The 22,163-nt window shown below is 42.3% G+C and overlaps 1 protein-coding gene across 1 annotated transcript in view; it reads left to right on the top strand.

Moving 5' to 3' along the window:
• LOC129149821 (glutamate receptor ionotropic, NMDA 2B) overlaps positions 1 to 20,781 on the top strand; it is a 43,619-nt gene extending 22,838 nt beyond the window's left edge. Inside the window, exons 2-6 of the mRNA XM_054719257.1 lie at positions 5,177 to 5,337; positions 7,493 to 7,680; positions 10,106 to 10,344; positions 12,928 to 14,788; positions 20,655 to 20,781. Coding sequence (XP_054575232.1) covers positions 5,177 to 5,337; positions 7,493 to 7,680; positions 10,106 to 10,344; positions 12,928 to 14,766 — 2,427 coding nt within the window. The 3' untranslated portion in view covers positions 14,767 to 14,788; positions 20,655 to 20,781. The remainder of the gene's footprint in view (positions 1 to 5,176; positions 5,338 to 7,492; positions 7,681 to 10,105; positions 10,345 to 12,927; positions 14,789 to 20,654) is intronic.
• Positions 20,782 to 22,163: the final 1,382 nt, after the last annotated feature.

Consider the following 22,163-nt stretch of genomic DNA (forward strand, 5'->3'; position numbering starts at 1 on the left):
CCCATCACACCTCTGCTGCTGCCATTGCCGGCAGCGCAAGCCTTGGCCGGCCCTGGTTACTTGAGCCTTAGGCAGCCCTGTGTGGCTGGGAAGCCACCATCCGAGGCTTGCCTGCACCTTAGGCCAGCCCTGGGTGGCTGGGGGGCTGAGGGGGCTGGGGGACTCTGGAGGCAGGTGCACGGAGTGGCTGGAACTGCCTGGGGGTGGGCCCGGCCGTGCTGCACGATGGCCACCCCAGCGGGGCTTAGGGGACTGGGTGCCGCCATCTTGTGGCTGTGGGCGCCACCATCTTTGAGGGTGTGGCAGTCAATTAGCATATTCCCTCCTTATTGGCTGTGGGCACCACCATCTTTGTGAGGGTGTGATGGTCCATTAGCATATTCCCTCTTTATTAGATAGAATATGTACCACATCTTTATGTAGTCCTCCATCAAAGGACACTTGAGTTATTTCCATGTCTTGGCCACCGTGAATAATGCTGCTATGAGTATAGGGGTGCATATATCTTTGTGAATAAATGTTTTTAACCAGAAGAGGGATTGATGGGTCATATTCTTATTTTTTGGAGGAGCTTTCATACTTTTTTCCATATTGGCTATGCCAGTTTACATTCCCACCAGTGGTGAATGAGGGTTCCTTTTTCTCCACAACCTCTCCAACAATTGTTATTACTCGTCTTGTTTATCATAGCCATTCTAACAGGTGTGAGATAGTATCTCATTGTGGTTTTCGTTTGCATTTCCCTAATAGCTAATGAAGTTGAGCATCATTTCATATATCTGTGAGTCAGTGGGAAGGGGGTGAAGAGGTAATAAAGGGTAAAGGGGACCAGACATATGGGACAGAAGGTGATTTGACTTTGGGTGGTGGGCACACAATACAATATTCAGACCATGTATCATAGAAATATACACTTATATAAGCTTTTTTAAATGTACTTTTATTGATTTCAGAGAGGAAGGGAGAGGGAGAGATTGAGAGATCAATGATGGGAATCATTAATCAGCTGCCTCCTACACACCCTCCCCCCACTGGGGATTGAACCTGCAACCCGAGCATGTGCCCTTGACCGGAATCGAACCCAGGACTCTTCAGTCCACAGGCCAATGCTCTATCCACTGAGCCAAACAGGCTAGGACCACTTATATAATCTTATTAACCAATGTCAACCCAATAAAATTTAATAAAGTAAAATAAAGAAGTACTGTATAAAATTCCCTACTTTAAAATAAGACTGGGCTTTTTAACCCAATGCTGGTCTCCTTGATGTATTAGATTTTAAAATTTTTTATAAAAAAATTGTTTCTTGGGGTCAAGAAATAGATTGTAAGACTCCTGGGTCTTGACAGTACTAAATTTTTGTCCTTTCTCAAACCCCAGAGAGTATTGATTGCCTCTCAGGTTAAAGAAGTGCTACATAATGCCTCTCGGCTTGGGGTGTTTTATTACACGGCATTTATTGGAAGCATCAGGTATTTGGAAGATTATTTTTAAAAACCTGTGTTTTATTTAAACCTCACCAAGCTAGGACAAGCATTTTCAAAGGAAAAGGCCAACTCAGTTCTGCTTCTGCTTTGGCTTGTGCTTCTGGGGTGATGCACTCCCGCCCCGTTGGTCCCCAGACTGGCCTAGTTTAAGGAACAAATGAGAGAACAAGAGTTTTCAATCTTAGGGAACATTGCCTACCATAAGACAATTTTAAAGATTAGAACTTCATCCTTGTAAAAGCAGTTAATAATTTTTGAGACTCCACCATGTGCCAGATACTGTATTAAGTGATTTCCTATACATTATCTTATTATTCATGAAAAATAATACTTAGAGGAAAATGGGGCTTCGTGAATATAGTAACTTGCCCTTGTACACACAGCTGATCAGAAACAGAGCTGGGATTCAAATCTACTAGTATGTCCTCTGCCTCCAAATTGTCTGCCTTCCATGGGACTGTGCCTTTGCATTCTTCCAGGGCTGACTGGTTTCTCTGATTGTTTTCTTAGGGAAGGTGCTTTAACGGTAAGAGCCTTGCTATGTTCTTATTTAATTCCTTCAGTGTTTTAATTGCTTTAATTTATTTTCAAATATTTTCTCCCAGTCACTGGCTTTTCTTTTCATGATCCTGTGTTCCTCAAAGAGAAATTGTTTGATGAAGACCAGGAGTGTGTGTGTGTGTGTGTGTGTGTGTGTGTGTGTGTGTGTGTGTGTGTGTATTGTGCTTATGGTATTGTATTTAAGAAATCATTGTCTAACTCAAGGTTACAAAGATTTTTCTCCCAAAAATGTTATAATTTTAGTAATTATATTTAGAGATACAACCCACTTTGAGTTAATTTCTGTATACCTTGTGAAGTGTGGAATGAAGTTCTGTTTTTCGCATATGGGTATCCAATTGTTCCAACACCATTTGTTGAAGACTGTCCTATCTCCACTGAATTACCTTTGCAATACACATGTGTTGGTCTGTTGGTGGGCATGTGTTGGTTTATTTTTTTACAGCCATCTCTTTACTATTTATATTCTAATGTCACACTGTCATGTACTAAAATAAGTCGTGAAGTCGGATAACATAATTCCTCCAGCTTTGTTCTTTTTTTTCAAAGTTCTCTTGTCTATGATGTCCTTTATAATTTCTTTAGCTTTTAGTTATTCAGGCATGTGGTTATAAAACAGCATCTAGAAATATAAACATAACTTAAAATTCAAAGTTATTAAAGAATAATATGGAAACTTTCCATAATCCAGCTTCACCAGGAAATGAGGCACTCAGGGTACTCCAGATTCCATTTGGTTAATCAAAATTGTTCCATATACCTTTCATAGATTTCCAATTTTCAAAAAATTAGAATATAAAAATTTATACCAGAATTGATGTGTCAGAAGATATTTTGGGCCCCAGAGTATCTTAGTCACAGTGAGCATTGGTTGTCAATGTCCTGGCAAAGTGGAGAATTACCGATTAAAGGGAGTTTATTTGGTTACATGCTGCCTGCAGTGGTATCTATTCTACTTGTGATTTGGAGGAAACCTTTTTTCAAGTGTCTAAAGTGTTATAATTGAGAGTGACATGCATAGCATTTTAGTCTGTCTCTTCCAATAAAGCATATACTTGTTCTCTTTAAATGTGCTACCTGCTGGAGACAATGAGTTGTACTATTAATTGATCCCTGATAATGTTAGCCACAACTGTGTGACAGTTGGCAAACTACTTGTTCTCTTTGGGCCTTAGTTTCTTCATTTGTAAAATGAAAGGTTTGAACTAGCTAACCTTGAGTGGCTCATCCAACTCCAAAAATTCTTTTGACTTTTTTGTAGTAATTTCATTGACTTAAAAATCACAATCCTTTTCAAAATAATTAAACAAAAACTCTTAATGGCAAAAAGCACTGTGGTAAGTCAGACCAGGAGCTTTTTAAGTCAGAAAGTAGTGATATTTGATATATTACAGATTACCTAATGCCACTGCATGATTCTAGTTTTAACTATGGCCAACTCTGAGAAAGTAAGATGGCATTTATGGTTCCTGGTACTGTGACATGTTGTGGCCCTTGAACCCCATATTCTGAGATGCTCTTTAGCTTCTCAGATTAAGAAAAGGAGAAAGAATGGCTTTAAGAGAATGGCCCTAAGAGAATTACTCTAAGCCCAGGCTATTCCAAAGGTTCAGTGTGCTCCTGAGTTGGCAGGTTAGATTTTCAAATGTATCTCCCAAGTGCATGGTATAGTATTGAAACTATAAAGACTTTTAAAAATATCTACATCACTTCCTATGTCGAGGCATAACAGAGCTACTCCTGTCATATCCTATCTGTTCGTTGCTATATAGGATGGCCCCCCGAAATGTATACACACACTTTGAATAATTATAAAGGCAATGTTTATTAAAATACATTTCATTTTCAAAATTAAGCTATCAGCTGTTAAAGTGTACATACATTTTTGGGACACGCTGTACTAATAGAATGAGAAGCTCCAAGAGCATTAAGTTTGCTAGAGAATACAGAATATAAATATGAATTAAAATAATAAAAGGAACACTTATTGAGCCTATTTATTAAGCACTTATTGTATGCAAGGTGCTGTGTGAAGAACTTATTATACTTTATATAATTTAATCCTCCCAACAATCTCAAAAAGTCAGAGAGTTCATGTTCCTTGCACAAGGTCACACAGTAGTAAGTGGCAGAGCTGGTCATCAATCTATATCTGTCTCAGTCATGGAGCTTAAATTCTTAGTGACTACATCAGAAACTCTCTCTCATAACTTAATCAGCTCATTTAAAGAGTAATGGAATTTGTAGTATGAATTAGAATGATCTAAACAAAGAACACCAAGGACTGACGGTTCACTTTGGGTAGACTTAATGGAAGAAAGAACTCATAGAAGGTTTCCTGAGAAATTGTTTTGAGTTATATTTTGAGATGAAGAATATGACTTGGCCTAGAGAGAAAGGTGAGTTCATGCTGAGGGGACCTACTATAAAGATACAAATGAACAAATGATATATTTAGGGAGCAACACACAGACTTAGTCATTGCAGGGCAAAAGTCAGAAATAAAACTGATGTCATTGGGTGAAAATCCAAGAGATTTCACTTTATTATGGTAGGCACTAGCAAGCCACTCTCAGTTCTTAAGCAAGGGAAGAAACTTAATTAAAACTGTATTTGATTTTAAAATTTATCCTACAACTTATGTAGGATGAACGTGACCTTAAACTGCATCAGGGAAGGTCAAGAGAAAATTTCTTAGTAAAATATATTTGATACCCAGCAAATTATTTTTAAGAGTACTGTGTAGCTTGCCTCATCAAGGTCCTGTGGCCTTAATAGTGCAGGGACGATATATTTAGCCCCCTAAATAAGAGGCCTGGAAAAAGATTTTACACAATGTTCAGAAATAAAGGTGATTAGTGTACCACAGCTTGTTTCCATTGTCACTGGTATTGTGCAGTATGCATAAAAGGAGCACACAGGGGTTATAGATTAGTCAGGCAAATAACTCGCAAATTGAGTTAAATTGAAGTCCACTTTTGGGTGACTCCTGGGTGAGGGCTAGTGTATTTGGTGAACTATAGTTGGGTATGTTCCATTATAAATCCACTAATGCTAACTTTATGTTACTGCTACTCACATTTTCTGAAGCATTTTCTTTCTCTTTCTCTCCCTTTCTATCTCTCCAGTTTCAGAGACCTAATGACTTCTCACCCCCTTTTCGCTTTGGGACGGTGCCCAATGGCAGCACAGAGAGGAATATTCGCAATAACTACGCGGAAATGCATGCCTACATGGGGAAGTTCAACCAGAGGGATGTGGATGATGCGTTGCTCTCCCTGAAAACAGGGTAAGAACTGCTTCCAAGCTCAGAGTCCGTGGTATGTTTCTCACATTATTAAACTTACATTGAATCAGACGTACTATGTTGGGGTGCCATACAAAGTTATGGCAGGGAATATTTCACTTGCTCTTCATGGATTTCCAAGTTAAATTTGACAGTATTATTCAGGCCAGTGCACAAGGATTCCTATGCTATTATTTACTTCTATGTACATGTTTTACAAATTATATTCTACTTGCATTAATGTAACCATGAAACAGGAATTTGAATAGATATAAAAGTAGAAGCGAAAAGTCAATGATAAGGTTCATGTGTTACACATGAAATAAAGACCTGTTGAACAAGAGGTGAGAATGATGGTTCTAGTATCTCATAGACAAAGGAGAAATAAAAGAAAAAAAAAGGGTAAAAATGTTTAGACAACAAACAATAAGAATATGTTGAGTGATCTCCCATTCTGTATTTGTTGTTGTTTTTCTTTGATCCAGCTCTATACGCTGGGAAATATTTGTTCTTTAAAAGGAGCTCATGATCTGCAAATGTGTTGGCTTGCATAATCCCAGCCACATAGATCTCTTTACTCATTTGGCCTCCTGAAACCACAGTTGAGCATTATAGATATTGGAGTTTGAGGGGTCAAAGGGTCCTGTAGCTAATTTCCTGTATTGTATGATAACTAGCAATAGTCGTACCTTCTGGTGGCTTCAGTTCTGGAAGAGCCACCAGATGTATGGTTATCTAAATACTGTTATTTAAGTATTTCGATATGTTATAATATGACTCTCTCTTTTTTTAAATTTATTTTGTTGAAAATAATACAAATGTATCCTTCCCTTCCCCCATTAGCCCCTTCTAGCCTACCCCACCTACCCCCTGCCCTAGGCCTTCACTACACTATTTCTGCATCCATGGGTTATGAATATATGCATATAAGTTCTTTGGTTAAGCTCTTCCCACCTACTCATCCCCACCTTCATATGACTCTATCTTATCACCTTAAAGCCACAGCAGATTTTAGAAGATGGGATTTGAGCTGGGGATAGGACTGGGTTGATTGGTCTGGCCCTTGGCACACCACAGTTATTAATCATATCAAAGCTTTCTACAGGGTCCTCATGGACCTTTTATGGTGCAAGTCTTATCATTGGTGCAAGTCTTATCATTCCAGAAAGGGCTTATTTTTTCCTGAGGGGTAATAAAGCTAGCTTTACTTACACAAGTAAAGGATAATGCATGCTTTCCTTGAAGGCCTCTCTATTATCCATATGGTTATGTCTGAATTTCTTCCTCTACCTTTTATGTGCTTGAATGTTGGTTTCAAATATTGATTTATGCCTTCCCACTCTTACTCCTAGTCTACTCACTTCCCTACATATTCCCTTCTTACAAAGTACAATATGCAAACGTAGGCAAAAGTAGGTTTATAGTTATGAGTATACAAAACACAGAGTTTATTCTTGTATTATTTGTTTATTCTTATATTTACCATACAAACAACTGCAAACCTACTTTTGCCCACCCCTGTAAAAGGAGGTTCTTATATATGCTTAGGAATTCGAGAGATCTGAGTTCTTCTCTATGTTGCAATCTCTTGTTAGTTTCACACATTTGCTCTTAACACAAGCCTGTGCTGCCACCACCTCAACTATTCGTTTTTCCTTGTGCGGCAAAGCAGAATATTGAAACCTTTCGGACCACAAAAATAGCACTGCACATCTATTGAAATACATACACCTACACTTATCCCCACTCTGGACTGTAATGAACTGGAAAATGAAAAATGTTATATAAATCTAACCCACACTATTTGTTGTTATCATTGTGATGGTTACTTTTCATTATTTCTGTTATTATTTTTATTGATTCCTTTTTACTTCCTCTCCCTTTCAGACCCAGCTTATAAGTTGGCTTCAGGCCAAACTTACATTCTCATCATTCCCAGTAGGAGAGAAAGAACTCCTCCTTTCTACTTGAAATCACATAAAGAATAACCTGGGGTGTAAGCTTTAGATTCTGGCTGAGTTCCAACTTGAGCCTTTCTTTGAACCAATTCTCCCCACAGTTTTCTGGAGCCCTACTGCTTCATATTAATGTCCCCATAGGTAGTTCTGTATTAAAATTCCTCCACTGGATTTGGTCTCTTTGTTTCTTTCTTGCACAGGAAACTGGATGCCTTCATCTATGATGCAGCAGTGCTCAACTACATGGCAGGCAGAGATGAAGGCTGCAAGCTGGTGACCATTGGCAGTGGGAAAGTCTTTGCTTCCACTGGGTATGGCATTGCCATCCAAAAAGATTCTGGGTGGAAACGCCAGGTGGACCTTGCTATCCTGCAACTTTTTGGAGATGGTGAGTTAATAAAAGAAAAGTGCCTTCTTAGCCTCTTTTGATGGCCAGTCTGAAACATCAACCTGATTTCTCCATTCTGCTAATTCCTGCATTTCCAGGAAAGCATGTCACAAATACACTATGAGATTTGAGGGTTTGTATTAGTTTCCTAAGGCTGCTATAACAAAGAACCACAGAGTGGCTTAAGCAACAGAGATATATTGACCTATAGTGCTGGGGGCCAGAAGTTCAGGATGAAAGTGTTCGTTGGTTTCTTCTGAGAGCTGCTAAGGGAGAATTATCGCATCTCTGCTGTCAAGTTCCAGTGACTTTTCCCTTTGTGCGTGTTTTTTCCTTTTTGTGTATGTGTCCAATTTACCCCTTCTTCAGAGCATTAGTTACATTAGGTTAGGGGCCCACTCTATTCCAGAATGACCTCATTTTAACTAATTACATCTGCAATGACCTTGTTTCCAAATAAAGTTCACATTCCAAGGTACTAGGGTTAGGACTTCAACATGTGAATTTAGGAGACACAGTTCAACCTATGACAGGGTGAAAGATAGGACAAAAGATTAAAGTAGTTGATCAAGGAGGTATGTTTCGGAATTGCAGGCTATGATCAAATCTCCAGGGAGTAAGAGAGGCTGATATAAGATGTTCCAAACAATCATCTCACATGTGGCCAAAGTGGATAGAACTTTGGAAAGGTCTCTGCTCTGTATGTACCCAGAGAAAGGGTAGAGAAATCAAATTGTGGCCATCTACTCATTCTTCCCTCTCTCCCATCATGCTCTTTCAGCTGGAAGAGGTAGGAGGCAGACACCATAAGGTATTCCCCAGTGCCATTCCAGCAGCAGACTGAGCAGCCAACTTGCTTTGAAAAAAATCTCATCTCCTATTTCAGTATAGCATGTTTTCTGCATCCCTTTTCACTTTATTGTCCAAAGTACCTCCTCCTCCTGTTGGCCTCAGAGAAGGTAATCCAGTTACGGTTGAGCAACTTGCTCTACTTGGTCCCACAGGCCATCAACCAAGCAGTTCTCTAAATTATGTCTGCAGAATCGTTGCTGTTTGGCATAAGATAAGAGGCAGAAGAGCACAGCTGGATTTTCAGACTCCAGGTGAAGTGGTTGCTCCACTAGTTAGGAAAATCATAGTTTGGTCAAAGAAATGAATATAAGATGATTTGATTGATGTTGGAAAGAGGAGGGGTGATAGCTGGGCTGTAAACTGGACATTTTTTTGTGAGAGCTTCTATGGTTTTAGCAATAACAGAAATCTATCTCTGAGGAAGAACACCAATAGATACGATTTGAAAAAGTGACCAAAGCTCTAGTCAGAATACACAAAGTTCAGATTTTTAGCCAAACCAGAACTATTGGAACAGGCAGTTCCCTTCATGAGATTTTCTGAATGTTACACATCTAGAATTAGACGCATTCTAGGGGATGTAGTTTCTTTCATTTCCCTTTTGTTTAGGTTCTCTACATTTCTAAGTCCTAGTATCTAGTGAAATGGATAAAGATTATTGAAACCTGACATGAATTGAGTCCATCAAAGCTCCCTTAAGCAGTGTTAAGAGGAGGCAGGTCTGAATTTGGTGGTCTCATTTTATTCAAGCTCACTTCCCTCTACTCTTAATGTTTGTATTTTCCTTGGCAACAAAAGACCAGTAAGTGTGAGGGTCCCTAGGGAATCAGTCAATCTCTGCTAATCTCTGTCTTTCCTCCCTTTACCCAATTGCTTTGCACATTTGTTTAAGAGCAATTTTCTGAATCACTTGTTTGATGATGTTATTCCTCACTGTCGACAAAATAAAGTGCCAAATGCTTAGTCTGATGCACAAGCCCTCAGCAATCCTGCATCAACCTTTTTTATTCAGCTTTCTTTGCCTACTTGTATTCTGTTTGAACTGTTCCGCATGCTTTTCCCTAAATAAGCCTTCAATTTTCCACCTTCCTTCCATTGATCCTGCTATTTCTGCTGCCTGGAGCGCATTTCTATACAACATACATTAAAATACACTCACTCACCATGCCCACCTCCAAGTCTTATCTCTCTCATGAACACCTACTGGCCACTCACCTACAAAATTACTTGCACTAATTTGAACTCTTGTTACTTGCTTATAGTTTATCATATTGATTATGTATATGCTAATTTACACTGGCTAGATAATGAAAAGCAGTTAATGTCTCATATCTTTTGTATTTTCTGCAGTACCTTCATTAAGTTTTCAATGAATACTTGTTGAATACAATAAATACTTGTTGAATATAATAGTATTAATAAAATTACTGTTAACTCTCTATTAATTTTCTTTCTTTATGTCTCCCTGTCTCTTTCTCTCTCATGTTTTTCTCTCTTCCCCAACACCCCTCTTTCTTCCTTGTTTTTACTCCTCTGCTCTTTTCTCTACCTATTCTTCCTGCCCTGTTTCCAGGGGAGATGGAGGAGCTGGAAGCTCTCTGGCTCACTGGCATTTGCCACAATGAGAAGAACGAGGTCATGAGCAGCCAGTTGGACATTGATAACATGGCAGGAGTCTTCTACATGTTGGGGGCAGCCATGGCTCTCAGCCTTATCACCTTCATCTGTGAACACCTTTTCTATTGGCAGTTCCGGCACTGCTTTATGGGCGTCTGTTCCGGCAAGCCTGGCATGGTCTTCTCCATCAGCAGAGTAAGTGGGCTGATTTAGGTGCCTGGAGCCTATAAAAGACAGCTTAGTCTAGCATTGTGCAAAGCCGAGAGACCCAGGAGGGCACTGACTCCAGCCTGTGCTGTTGAAGCAAGAAACCACATCATGTATGTTTCCCCAGTAGGGTTGCATGACATAATTTCCAGGGGCTTAAAAAACAGGTGCTGCTATTTTTTTTTTCCTTCAAGAAACAGCTTTCTGTGTAGGGTTTGGACAGTTGGTTCTCAATGAGAACTGGCAGATCTATCAGAATAAAAAAGTTGGCCTTTTACCAAATGCCTTTCATCACCATTAGTTAATTCTGTATAGGCTGCCATAATCATTTAATCCTTTTTTTTAAAAAATGATATTTCTATTCAGATAGAGAAATGTAATATGTCTCTCTTATTCTAACATACAAACGTATATTATTGTTTTACTAGAGGACCTGGTAAGGTCCCCCTGGTAAGGTCCCCCAGGTTCGTGCACTGGTAAGGTCCCTCGGCCTGGCCTGTGCCCTCTCGCAATCTGGGACCCCTTGGGGGATGTCAGAGCACTTGTACACGTATTCAGCCTGATCCCTGCAGGCCAGGCCAAGGGACCCCACTGGTGCACGAATCCATGCACCAGGCCTCTAGTATACATATAAGATCTTTGGTTAATCTCTTTCCGCCCTCCCCCTCCCCCTTTCCCTCTGAGATTCATCAGTCTGTTCCATGTTTCCATGCCTCTTTCTTGAGCGTCTGCCCCCTGGTGGTCAGTACATGTCATAGCTACCAGTTGAATGGTCAAACGGTCACTTAGGCTTTTATATATAGAGATTGTTCCCCTCTGCGTTTTAACCATGTGTGAGTTATAAGGAGTTAAAAAACTTAACAGAACCTTCAGAAATAAGTCCTGACCCATAAGAAATTTACATCCAGAAATGTCCTTAATTGGAGCAAAGTATAACTCTGAAATTGCTCTTTATTTAGGCTTCTATGTTTCTAGTCCAAACTAAGGATTTATAACATTTTTAATATGAACATGTCACAAGGAAAAGTAAGAAAAGAGGAGGAGGAAAGTAGACTTCTCATTAAATTGTTCCATCTTTTGATCATTTTACTGTAGTATTTCAGTGATACAGAACAATTTCCTCTCGGCTATTCAGGCTATTCAGTAACATTGGACCAGGATGACAGAACTTGTGGACCATGAGTCATGTTGATTCCTTGTGTGGCCCTTCCCTAAGGTCCTAGATAGGGTGATGGCAGAAACAATAGGAGCTGGTGACCTGGAATAGAAACCCCATTCATAGCCCTTCTACATAATCAGTGCCTCTGTCCAGAAAAAATGCTTGGCATTTTCTCCTGGCCATAATTAAGAATGGTTAGAAAGGAGGCCTGACAAAGTGAGTAACCTTACCTTGATCTATGTTGCTGTGTCCTCTGGGACACTGAGGCTCATCTCGTCTAAACCTTTCTTCTTTGCTATTTAGTTATCATCCTCCTTCCTAACCTTCTCTCCTCCCATCTTCACCCATTGGGACAACTTCCCTTTTCAAATTGTCCCCCTTCTTTTAAAGACACAATTCAAACAACCACCTCTTCAAATACCTTCCCTTGCCAGGGAGAAAAGTTCCAAATTTGTTCACCTTTCAAGGCAGGGGGCAAAATATTAGCAGGAGGTTGGCTTGACTTTTAGAATTGAACCCAACCCATTCCTTCTCCTGGGTAGTGGTGTTTAAGGTCCTGCATACAGGGAGTGCTCAATCAGTACTAATTTGCTAAGATATTAATTAATATTTATAAGATTGAATGGAAAAAATATAAGAAGACTAGCAGGAGCTAAAGAGAGAACATATAAAAGAATTCAACAAGGAAATTATTTATTCCTATTTAGTAGTAGATCTCTGTCCCAATTCTTCCCTCCCATGGTGTGGGACACAGCAGGAGAAAAATCTGTCTTTGACCCAAGGGCTTCCTAATTCTCTCTTTGAATTTAGTTCATGCTTGGCTCAAGAAGAGAACTGCTCAGCTGTTATTTGGTGATCAAAATTCTAAAAGCTGCTCAAAATTTGTCAGAGCTGGAAAAGAATGGCAATTGTAAGCTACAGAGCTTCCCTGTGGTTTCCTGCCAGCCAGTGAGGCCAGCCAGGGCAGAGCAGGCTCAACATCTGTAGAGCATTGCCACTGGTTTCCAGGAGGCTGACAATATTTTCTGCTATTGGCCAATGCCATGCATCAACTTTAAGATGTGAATCCTGGGCAGAAAAAGGAACATCAGTGCAAGTCATTGAGGGAGTCAGAGCAAGAATGTCTATGATTTTATCCTCTTTGCTCAAGTCACTTGTTGTAATCATGTACCCTCTCAGATAACCAGCAAGGCCATGACATTAGCTCCTAATATGAGACTTCTAAATGCAGGGGGATAAATCGTGCAACTTCTAGCCACATCTTTTTATGAGTGTATAAGGCTATCCGTTTCATATTTTCCCTAACTTTTCTTATCATTAGGCAATTAGTAGTGGGGGCGGACGGAGGTTCTTTACAGTCATGTTTTAGCCTCACTGGAGACCTAATCCTTCCCATCCTGCCTGTTCCGCAGGGTATCTACAGCTGCATCCATGGAGTGGCTATCGAGGAGCGTCAATCCGTGATGAATTCCCCCACCGCGACCATGAATAACACCCACTCCAACATCCTGCGCCTGCTCCGCACGGCCAAGAACATGGCCAACCTGTCCGGGGTGAACGGCTCCCCGCAGAGCGCCCTGGACTTCATCCGCCGCGAGTCCTCCGTCTACGACATCTCCGAGCACCGCCGCAGCTTCACGCATTCCGACTGCAAGTCCTACAACAACCCGCCCTGCGAGGAGAACCTCTTCAGCGACTACATCAGCGAGGTGGAGAGGACTTTCGGCAACCTGCAGCTGAAGGACAGCAACGTGTACCAAGACCACTATCACCACCACCACCGGCCCCACAGCATCGGCAGCACCAGCTCCATCGACGGGCTCTACGACTGCGACAACCCGCCCTTCACCGCCCAGCCGCGCTCCATCAGCAAGAAGCCCCTGGACATCGGCCTCCCCTCCTCCAAGCACAGCCAGCTCAGTGACCTGTACGGCAAGTTCTCCTTCAAGGGCGACCGCTACGGTGGCCACGATGACCTGATCCGCTCCGACGTGTCCGACATCTCCACCCACACCGTCACCTACGGCAACATCGAGGGCAACGCGGCCAAGAGGCGCAAGCAGCAGTACAAGGACAGCCTGAAGAAGCGGCCGGCCTCGGCCAAGTCCCGCCGGGAGTTCGACGAGATCGAGCTGGCCTACCGCCGCCGGCCGCCCCGCTCCCCGGACCACAAGCGCTACTTCAGGGACAAGGAAGGGCTACGGGACTTCTACCTGGACCAGTTCCGCCCGAAGGAGAACTCGCCCCACTGGGAGCACGTGGACCTGACGGACATCTACAAGGAGCGGAGCGACTCGGTCAGCGGAGGCGGGCCCTGTACCAACAGGTCTCACCTCAAACACGGGGCCGGGGACAAGCACGGTGTGGTCGGCGGGGTGCCGGCGCCCTGGGAGAAGAACCTGACCAACGTGGAGTGGGAGGACCGCTCCGGGGGCAACTTCTGCCGCAGCTGCCCCTCCAAGCTGCACAACTACTCCGCGTCGGTGGGAGGGCAGAACTCGGGGCGGCAGGCGTGCATCCGCTGTGAGGCTTGCAAGAAAGCGGGCAACCTGTATGACATCAGCGAGGACAACTCCCTGCAGGAGCTGGACCAGCCGGCGGCCCCGGTGGCCGTGACGTCCAACGCCTCCACCACCAAGTACCCCCAGAGCCCGACCAACTCCAAGGCCCAGAAGAAGAACCGGAACAAGCTCCGCCGGCAGCACTCCTACGACACCTTCGTGGATCTGCAGAAGGAAGAAGCCGCCTTGGCCCCGCGCAGTGTGAGCCTGAAAGACAAGGGCCGGTTCGTGGATGGGAGTCCCTACGCCCACATGTTTGAGATGCCAGCTGGCGAGAGCACCTTTGCCAACAACAAGTCCTCAGTGCCCACTGCCGGACACCACCACAACAACCCCGGCGGCGGCTACATGCTCAGCAAGTCGCTCTACCCTGACCGGGTCACGCAAAACCCATTCATCCCCACTTTTGGGGACGACCAGTGCTTGCTCCATGGCAGCAAATCCTACTTCTTCAGGCAGCCCTCGGTGCCAGGGGCGCCAAAAGCCAGGCCGGACTTCCGCGCCCTTGTCACCACCAAGCCAGTGGTCTCGGCCCTTCATGGGGCTGTGCCAGGCCGTTTCCAGAAAGACATCTGTATAGGGAACCAGTCCAACCCCTGTGTGCCTAACAACAAAAACCCCAGGGCTTTCAATGGCTCCAGCAATGGTCATGTTTATGAGAAACTTTCTAGTATTGAGTCTGATGTCTGAGTGAGGAAAGAGAGAGGTTAAGGTGGGTATGGGAGGGTTGGGCTGTGGGCCTGTGGTGGTGGGCATGTCACGGAGGGTCACGGGGGTGAACTTGGTTCCCATTTGCTCCTTTCTTATTGTTTTAATTTATTTATGGGATCCTGGAGTTCTGATTCTTTCGGAGGGCAGCCCTGGTGACCAGCACCATCTCGCCTCCCTTTCCAGTTCGCTCCTCTTTCCCCCATCTGTCAGTCATTCCTGTTCCCAAGAGAGGATGCAGTGGGCTCGGTCAGCATGGGAGGCCAAAATGAAGAAAGGAAGTGGCTGCTCGTGAGCTTCCTGCTAGCATGGAAGGACTCTGTCACCCACTTTGAGTGAAGCAAGGAGAAGCAAAAGGAGGCCACGTGAGCACAGGATAGCTCTTCCCAAACTGATCTTTATGTTTAGATGAGGCAGCAAAAGCATTCAAATAAGACCATTTAGCATACTTGCCTGTGAATGAAGAGAGGCTTTTGCTAAATTCTTGTGGCTTTGATGGCATCTGTTTAGGAATCATGTGCCAAGCAGAGGCGGGGAGGCCATGTGTGTTGGTATATAAGCCAAAATGTTTGCTTCAATTCCATGAGACTCATTAGTGGTGAACAAAGGTCATTGGTGGATGATGGGAAGTACATCATAGCAATCTTTCATGGTGCCTTAAAGGCAAGAGAGGATGGACTGACTGTGTGTGCATGTGTGTGCAAATACACTTGCACATATATGATCTGTACACACACAGAGTCAGGGGCCTATAAATGTAGAGAAAGCAACCAAGCCTCGTGTTTCTTTCAATATTCCTCAGCAGTGTGCTTGTTTTGGCTTATATACAAGCAGAGATGGTCATATGTTAGCTGAATGTTGGCTCCCTCATCCCTTCACCTTCCTGAATGAAGAGAATGGAAGTTCTTGTCAGAGAAGATTCTGTGGTCTAGACAAAAAGGTGGTAAACAATCCTACAAGAGCAAGGTACAAAAGTGGTTTCTCCAGCTGCCAATACTTTCAACTGGTTTTGGCCAAGAACTTCCCAGGAAGGCTAAATGGAAGTAGAAATAGCCATGATCCTCTAGAGAGCAAAAGATTCTATAAAGCTCTCTTGAGCTTTAGACCCTCAGCTGGTCAGGGTTTGGGGAGGAGCTAAGTAAGGCTTTGGAAAATAGGGGAGTAGTTCATGGTAGGGTAAGTGAGAGAGGGGGATGTTTTCAATGCTTTGATCCCTTCTTACTTAACCTGGAGCTAGGAGAACAGCCTTGTTCCCTCAGAATCCATCACAACTGGTAGGCAACAGGTAAGAGGAAGGAGCTCGCTCATGAGTATAGCTCAGGAGGTATGGAGGGAAGGAAGAGATTTGGAAGTGGTGAGGAGAGGGGCACACCCCTACTAGCCATTGAGTCTGGCTCCCTGAGAATGTGACATTGAGCCCAATGTGACCACTCTTGGTAGAAGCCCTTCCATCTTCCTGCAACACCCTTCTCTCCCAGAGTATACCATTCAAGAATAAAATATATACATGTAGAAAAACTCCAGGAATGAGGGTACCTGCAGATGTGATGCCCCTTTCACTGAAAGTCGGAAACTTGAGAAGGGGAATGAATATTTGTCACTGCCGGTCCTGAAACTCTGGGTCAGTTCCGCTGTCCTGCCGCCCTCCCCTTACGCAGGTGGCAGCCACAGAGCCCAGGTCTGTTTGGAAGCTTGACTGCAGGACCTCCATGTTGCACACAGGACACACAAACCAGAAAGGTGCTCATCCTCCTCTGGAAGGAAGCTGCCATGTCTCTTCAAGTCACACCCTCCAGGGCTGCTCTTTGCCTTCTGTTTGCCCTGACTCACCACCCTTCCTCATTCCCCACCCTTGACTGCTATCCCCACCCTCCTCCTTGATTTTTTACCTCAGTATCTTTCATTTTAAAGCCAACTGAAGGCCTTGTAAAGCTTTGTTTTCTTTCTAAAATGAACCTGGGGACAAGGGGCTGAACCTCTCACAAGTTTGGAGAGAGGAGCACGGAGTGCTTTACTTTAGATTCAAGGAAAGACTTTGAGAGAGAGGACAGAGGGTGTGAGATGTCTCCAGGAGGAAGAAGGAGAAGGGCCATATAAACATTGCTTCACCCTGACTCTGTCCAAGGTCAGGGGCTCCTCCCTCACTCTTCCTCTTACCTCACCCCGTTCAAATACAAAACCAAACCAACTAACCTAGCGAACAGCAATCTAGAACAAAGGGGGCTCTGTTGGTCTCCACTGGTGACAGAAATCAAGACGGTGTTTATTTCATATGTAAATATTTTGTTTTCTAATTAATTTTGTATAGATAAAGTGTTCTCTTGTGAGTATTCAGGGTGTTGGGCTGGAGGGGGTGGGGAGGGGATGGGAGTGAAGGGGGGGAAAGTGTTCTGTTATGGGTTTTCATTTTCCATTGGGGAGATTGTATGGATGGCTTTTGCTTCAGGGTGTCTGGAAAAAAGTGAATGCGAGTGGAGGCCACTGTGGTGAGAAAGCCAGGGAGAGTCATTTGTGTCCATGCTTCCCCACCTCTCTGGTCTTATTGGTCTGTGAGAAGTGTTCATGCCCATCGGCCTGAGCTTACTTAGCACAGGGTCCAGTTTGGCTCTAAGCAAACCCCAGGTCCAGCTCCTAACTTCTAGGTAGATATAGATCACCAGCATTCCATGCAAAGTCAAGCTGGTGGCACCATATTTTTCCCTGCCAGTATTTAGGATAGGGAAGATTCTCAAGAGGACTTAAAGCAGAATGGAGGTCAAGTTAACCTGTCATTTCCGGTATGGCTGAGAGGTTTCAGGAAGCTCAGTCCTAAGGGCTCTCCCAGCAGCTCCCTCTGATGTTTAACAACCATCTCAGTCACTTGGACTCTTCTTTCTAGCACCTGGGCACCCCCCTTCTCACTGTCCCCTCCCTTCCTCCACGGAAATCACACCTAGAAAATCCCCACTAGATCTCCTTTTGGAAACATGATGATCTGGTTACAGGGAGGTAGCACTGGATGCCTGTCTTACAAATTCAAATGGTTTTCTGAAAAGATTACCAGATATGCTCAAAACTCAGTGGCCATATCATTCCTTTAGGTAGCAGAAGTTGGTTTTAGAGGTAGAAGGGCACGTATGTAAAGGATGGTGCCAACACTGACTTTATATTTGTCTGCCCTCATTTCTGCCATCGCGAGGGGGCTATTTGCCTCAAGCCAGGTATTCTTAACCTGACCTTGGGTTAGCCAGGCAAATTGAATTTCTTTCACTGGACTTCTGGCTTTGTGAATGACGACAGCCTCTCTATGTTTACCACAGGGTGAAATTTCCAAATCTATTTACCTGTGATATTACATTACTTTTTTTTTTCCTATCTTCTATTATCAAATCTGTCAGCTGAGTCATTTTATTTTCCTTAACCCCTTCTTTGGCCCCAGTTGGTCATCTCTCTTCAACTGGATATTTGAATTAGGACCAAATAAGATTTTCATGGCCTGCTCAAGAAAGCATGAAGAAAGGATGGCTGAGCATTGTTAAATTCTAGGTGTTACTTCATTCCAAAATAACAAACCAGTAAAATGCATGAGGATGAATTCAGCAATAAGCCCCATCTATTCCACAGATGGACAGAGACCCAGTCTATTCAAAACTGTGAGATTCCACCGACACCATTGGAGCAATAGTTGTTCCAATATTCTTCGGAGTCCATGCTTCCCATCTTTGTGCCCTCTATCATTTCCTTCCACTGTGGAAGTGGGTCGGTGGGTATGGTCCTGTATCACTCCTTTCAGTGGGTTGCTTAAATCTCAACATTTCTACTGACCTCAAATAATCTGACCCTTGAATTTGCCTGAGTCAAGAATGTGCATACCCTTCAGAGTGATGCATGTAGAGTGGGTCTTGTAATTTCAAAGTATTTCACTGTGTATTCTCAGCCAGAATGCAGGAAACATTCTTGATGTGGATTCCCCTGTGCCAGCCACCCATGTTGTGATTGGGGGAGAAAATCCCAAATGATTCCATTAAATGTTGGTGGTGTCAGTAGTGCCAAAATGCATGTATAATGTGATAAAATGAGAGTCATCTATAATTAAGTGAATATCACCCAGTCTCCCTTTATATCTAAAGTTGTCCAAAGGAAAACTCTCTGCATGAGAGGTGAAGAAATGTGTAACCAAAACTGCAGTGTGCTGGTCACCTGCACCTCTCATTTAAGAACTAGAGTTTCTTTGGGGTTTTGTTTGTTGTTTGGTTGGATTAGTTAGTTCAAGATTTATGGACAGAATAACCAGATGGCTTGGGCAGTCGCCTTTGGAGAAAGCTATTCTAAAACTACTTTATTCTTTTAATCCCAAACTCTCTATAAAAATCCTAGTCATTGCTTAACACCTGTATGTGTCTGTTTGCTGTGTTAGGAATGATTTAGATGTGTGCATAAATAATGCAGCTGCAGTGCTATTGATGAATGCATTAGGCGTTTCCAGGTATTGTGGCCATAAATTATGTGTGCTCTGAGCCCAAAGCCATATAAGAAATGTGTGCTCAGTAGACTGCCAAATACTTTGGTAGAGCATTTGCTTTCTTCGCTTGAGTGTCAGAAACTATCCTTCCTGTCTTAGGAACTCTATATGGATGAGAAGCAGTTAAGAGTAGATAGTTATACTGGAATGTGTCTGGCCTTACAAAAGGCATATGATCCATGGTGTGATTTTAGAGGTCCTGAGAAGACCTTCACTTTTCATTCCCCATCCTTCTCCAAATACTGGCTTTCCACACAGATTTACTCCGTTAGCACCGAGCTGCTCATCTGTCATTTAAATGAAACCAGGAACGGTGATATATTAAGCCATATTAGGGATTTATACACTGTAATACCTAGTGTACATTAGGTATCTCATTTATTTTCCTGGGAATAAATTAATGATATAGGAGAAGACAGAGAGAGCAAAGAACACTGAGAGTAACAGAGTAGAGAGTAAAGACATAGGTTCTAGAGTATAAGGACATTTAAACCCTCCCATCCTCCATCTGCGTTTACTTAAGGTTCATGTGACATGGGATTAGGACTCCTAGTTAGGAATTATTTTCAATAAGCAGTTACATGAATATGTAGTTTACAAATTTATAAATTCAGTACCTTATAGGGTGGGTTAAGGACTATGACTTTTTCAACACAAAATGGAATACTAATGCTTCTCCTCCATTACAGGAGTGAGCAGCTAGAAAAATCAATTGAATTAATGTTATGATAATAAAAAGTTATTGTAATTATCTGTTCTCTGTTCCAATTCAATTAATCTTCCAATTTTGCTGAGTTGTTCTGTATGTTTTACTTCCCAACCTCCAAAGAGGGTGCCCAATGATTCCAACACACACTTAACTAACTGTTAAGGAGCTACTGGACTACCATGTGCTACTTAACCAGTGGGCAATTCTTTTTTAGACCTACCAGATATTTGGGGCATCACTAAAATGTATATTTGTCATTCTGAGAACTTCTACTGATCTAGATGGAAGATTCCATTCTAATTTTGGAGATTCCAGTATTACATATAATCACATGATAACAGAATACATCCCATCTCCATCTCTTTCCAGCCACGACTCAATCATGCTTTATGGGTTCTATGACTTCAAGTATATAGACCTATCTATTCTCATGGCCAAGAACCCCGTCAAAAAAACACCTTAAAGTCAGTACTATTCCCATGCTTTGGAGAGAGAAAAGTAGGTTAGTGAAGTTTGGGGCCTCTCATTTACAATATTGAAGCAAGGAAAACGAATTTTGCCCCAAGAGTGATGGGTTAGGATAGCAGTGCTGGAATAAGTGAGGAAAGTTAGAAATCATTAACCCTTCTCTGCCTGTGTACCCATTTGCATCCATTTCAGAATCATCACAGAGAGTTTCTGGCATTGTTCCATACTTCTAAACATAATTGCTGGTGTAAGTCGGAGGGTGAGGACTCCTGAAGAGAACTGAAGGTGGAAAGCAGAGTAGTATTTCACATAGCCTTGAGACTGGGGAATGGAATCTGTATTTTGGCAAAGGTAAAATAAATGGAACTCAGTCTAAGAGTTAGGGTACAATTAAAAGCACAACACTAAGCCCACTATAAAACTGTTACTTTAAAGATTTAGTCTCCACATTTTAAATCCAAATTCTCTTTAATTTGTAATTATTTTAGCATTGTACTTTAGGGAGTGGAGCAGATTCCTGTACTATGTAGGAGGGAAGAAATAAAAGCTCTTTAACATAGTTGAATATGTTAAGTTAAATTAAACCAATGTTTATTAAGTATATACTATGCCCTGGGCTGGTGCTGTGAAGAATAGCAAAGATTTTAAAATGGCATATATTAAGTTTATATAATATATGAACACAAAAGTATAAAATATTTAAATGTATGTAGTATGTATGTATAAATAGCTGTGTATAAATTAGTATATTTATCCATGCAGGTTTAATTTTCTCTGGTTTCAGGGTGTGCATCAAATATATTACCCATTATATTATTTTTAAAAACACTGCAGAGATTCAGCTTTCCACATCATGGCTAGCCCTAGATTTCTTCTTCTGAGAATTATTTCAAGTAAAACTCTGAAATTCCCTTTCTGGCCACAACCTTGCATTTTCTATATCTTATCTACCTTCCTTCAAGCTCCCTCTGTTGTTCTGGTCCATAAAACCCTCTGACCTCATGTACTTCCCTCTTTGATCTAACCCCATGTTCACCACATCAACAGTACTGTCACCAGCAATGTCTTCTTTCCTTCCATCTCCAAGGTCTTAAACTGATGCCGAAGTGCACAAACTTGACCCATTTAATCTCACCAGATCCCTACCCAGCTTGGGCATCTTTTCATTCTCCAATGTTAATTCCATGTCATATTCTCCAAGTGTTTGTTAAATTTATTTTTCATTTTGCCTATCATTTTATCTACTCTGTTTCAACAGGCAGTCTTTCCTATCATGCTACTAAGAAAAGATATCTAATTTACGAGTTCTCATGTAACTTCTCCTCTCTACTTTAAATTTCTTCTGTCCTTATTCATCTTTTCATCCTCACTCCCTGTCTCTGGTACCCACCCTCTAACCTCTTCTAAGTTCCACTCCAGCCAATAATCCTTTTGTCTGTTGCATCTTTAATTTCTTCCACACACCTGCCTCAGCAGCATCTCTAAAAACAAATCTTACAACAATCTTGAAAAACAAATCTCTCAATCCAATCAGATTCTCGAATTCATGTACTATCTCCATTTATTTTTTTTCACTTCCAAACTTCTCAAAAGGGTAGTCTTTCTTTTTTACTTCCTCATCTAGTGTTCGTGAACTGAATTTTAAAATTGGGCATCACCCTACCACTCTACTGAAAGTATTCTATGGCAAATTTCAATGAA

The sequence above is a fragment of the Eptesicus fuscus genome, chromosome 7 (genome assembly GCF_027574615.1).
Source record: "Eptesicus fuscus isolate TK198812 chromosome 7, DD_ASM_mEF_20220401, whole genome shotgun sequence".
NCBI classification, from domain to species: Eukaryota; Metazoa; Chordata; class Mammalia; order Chiroptera; family Vespertilionidae; genus Eptesicus; species Eptesicus fuscus.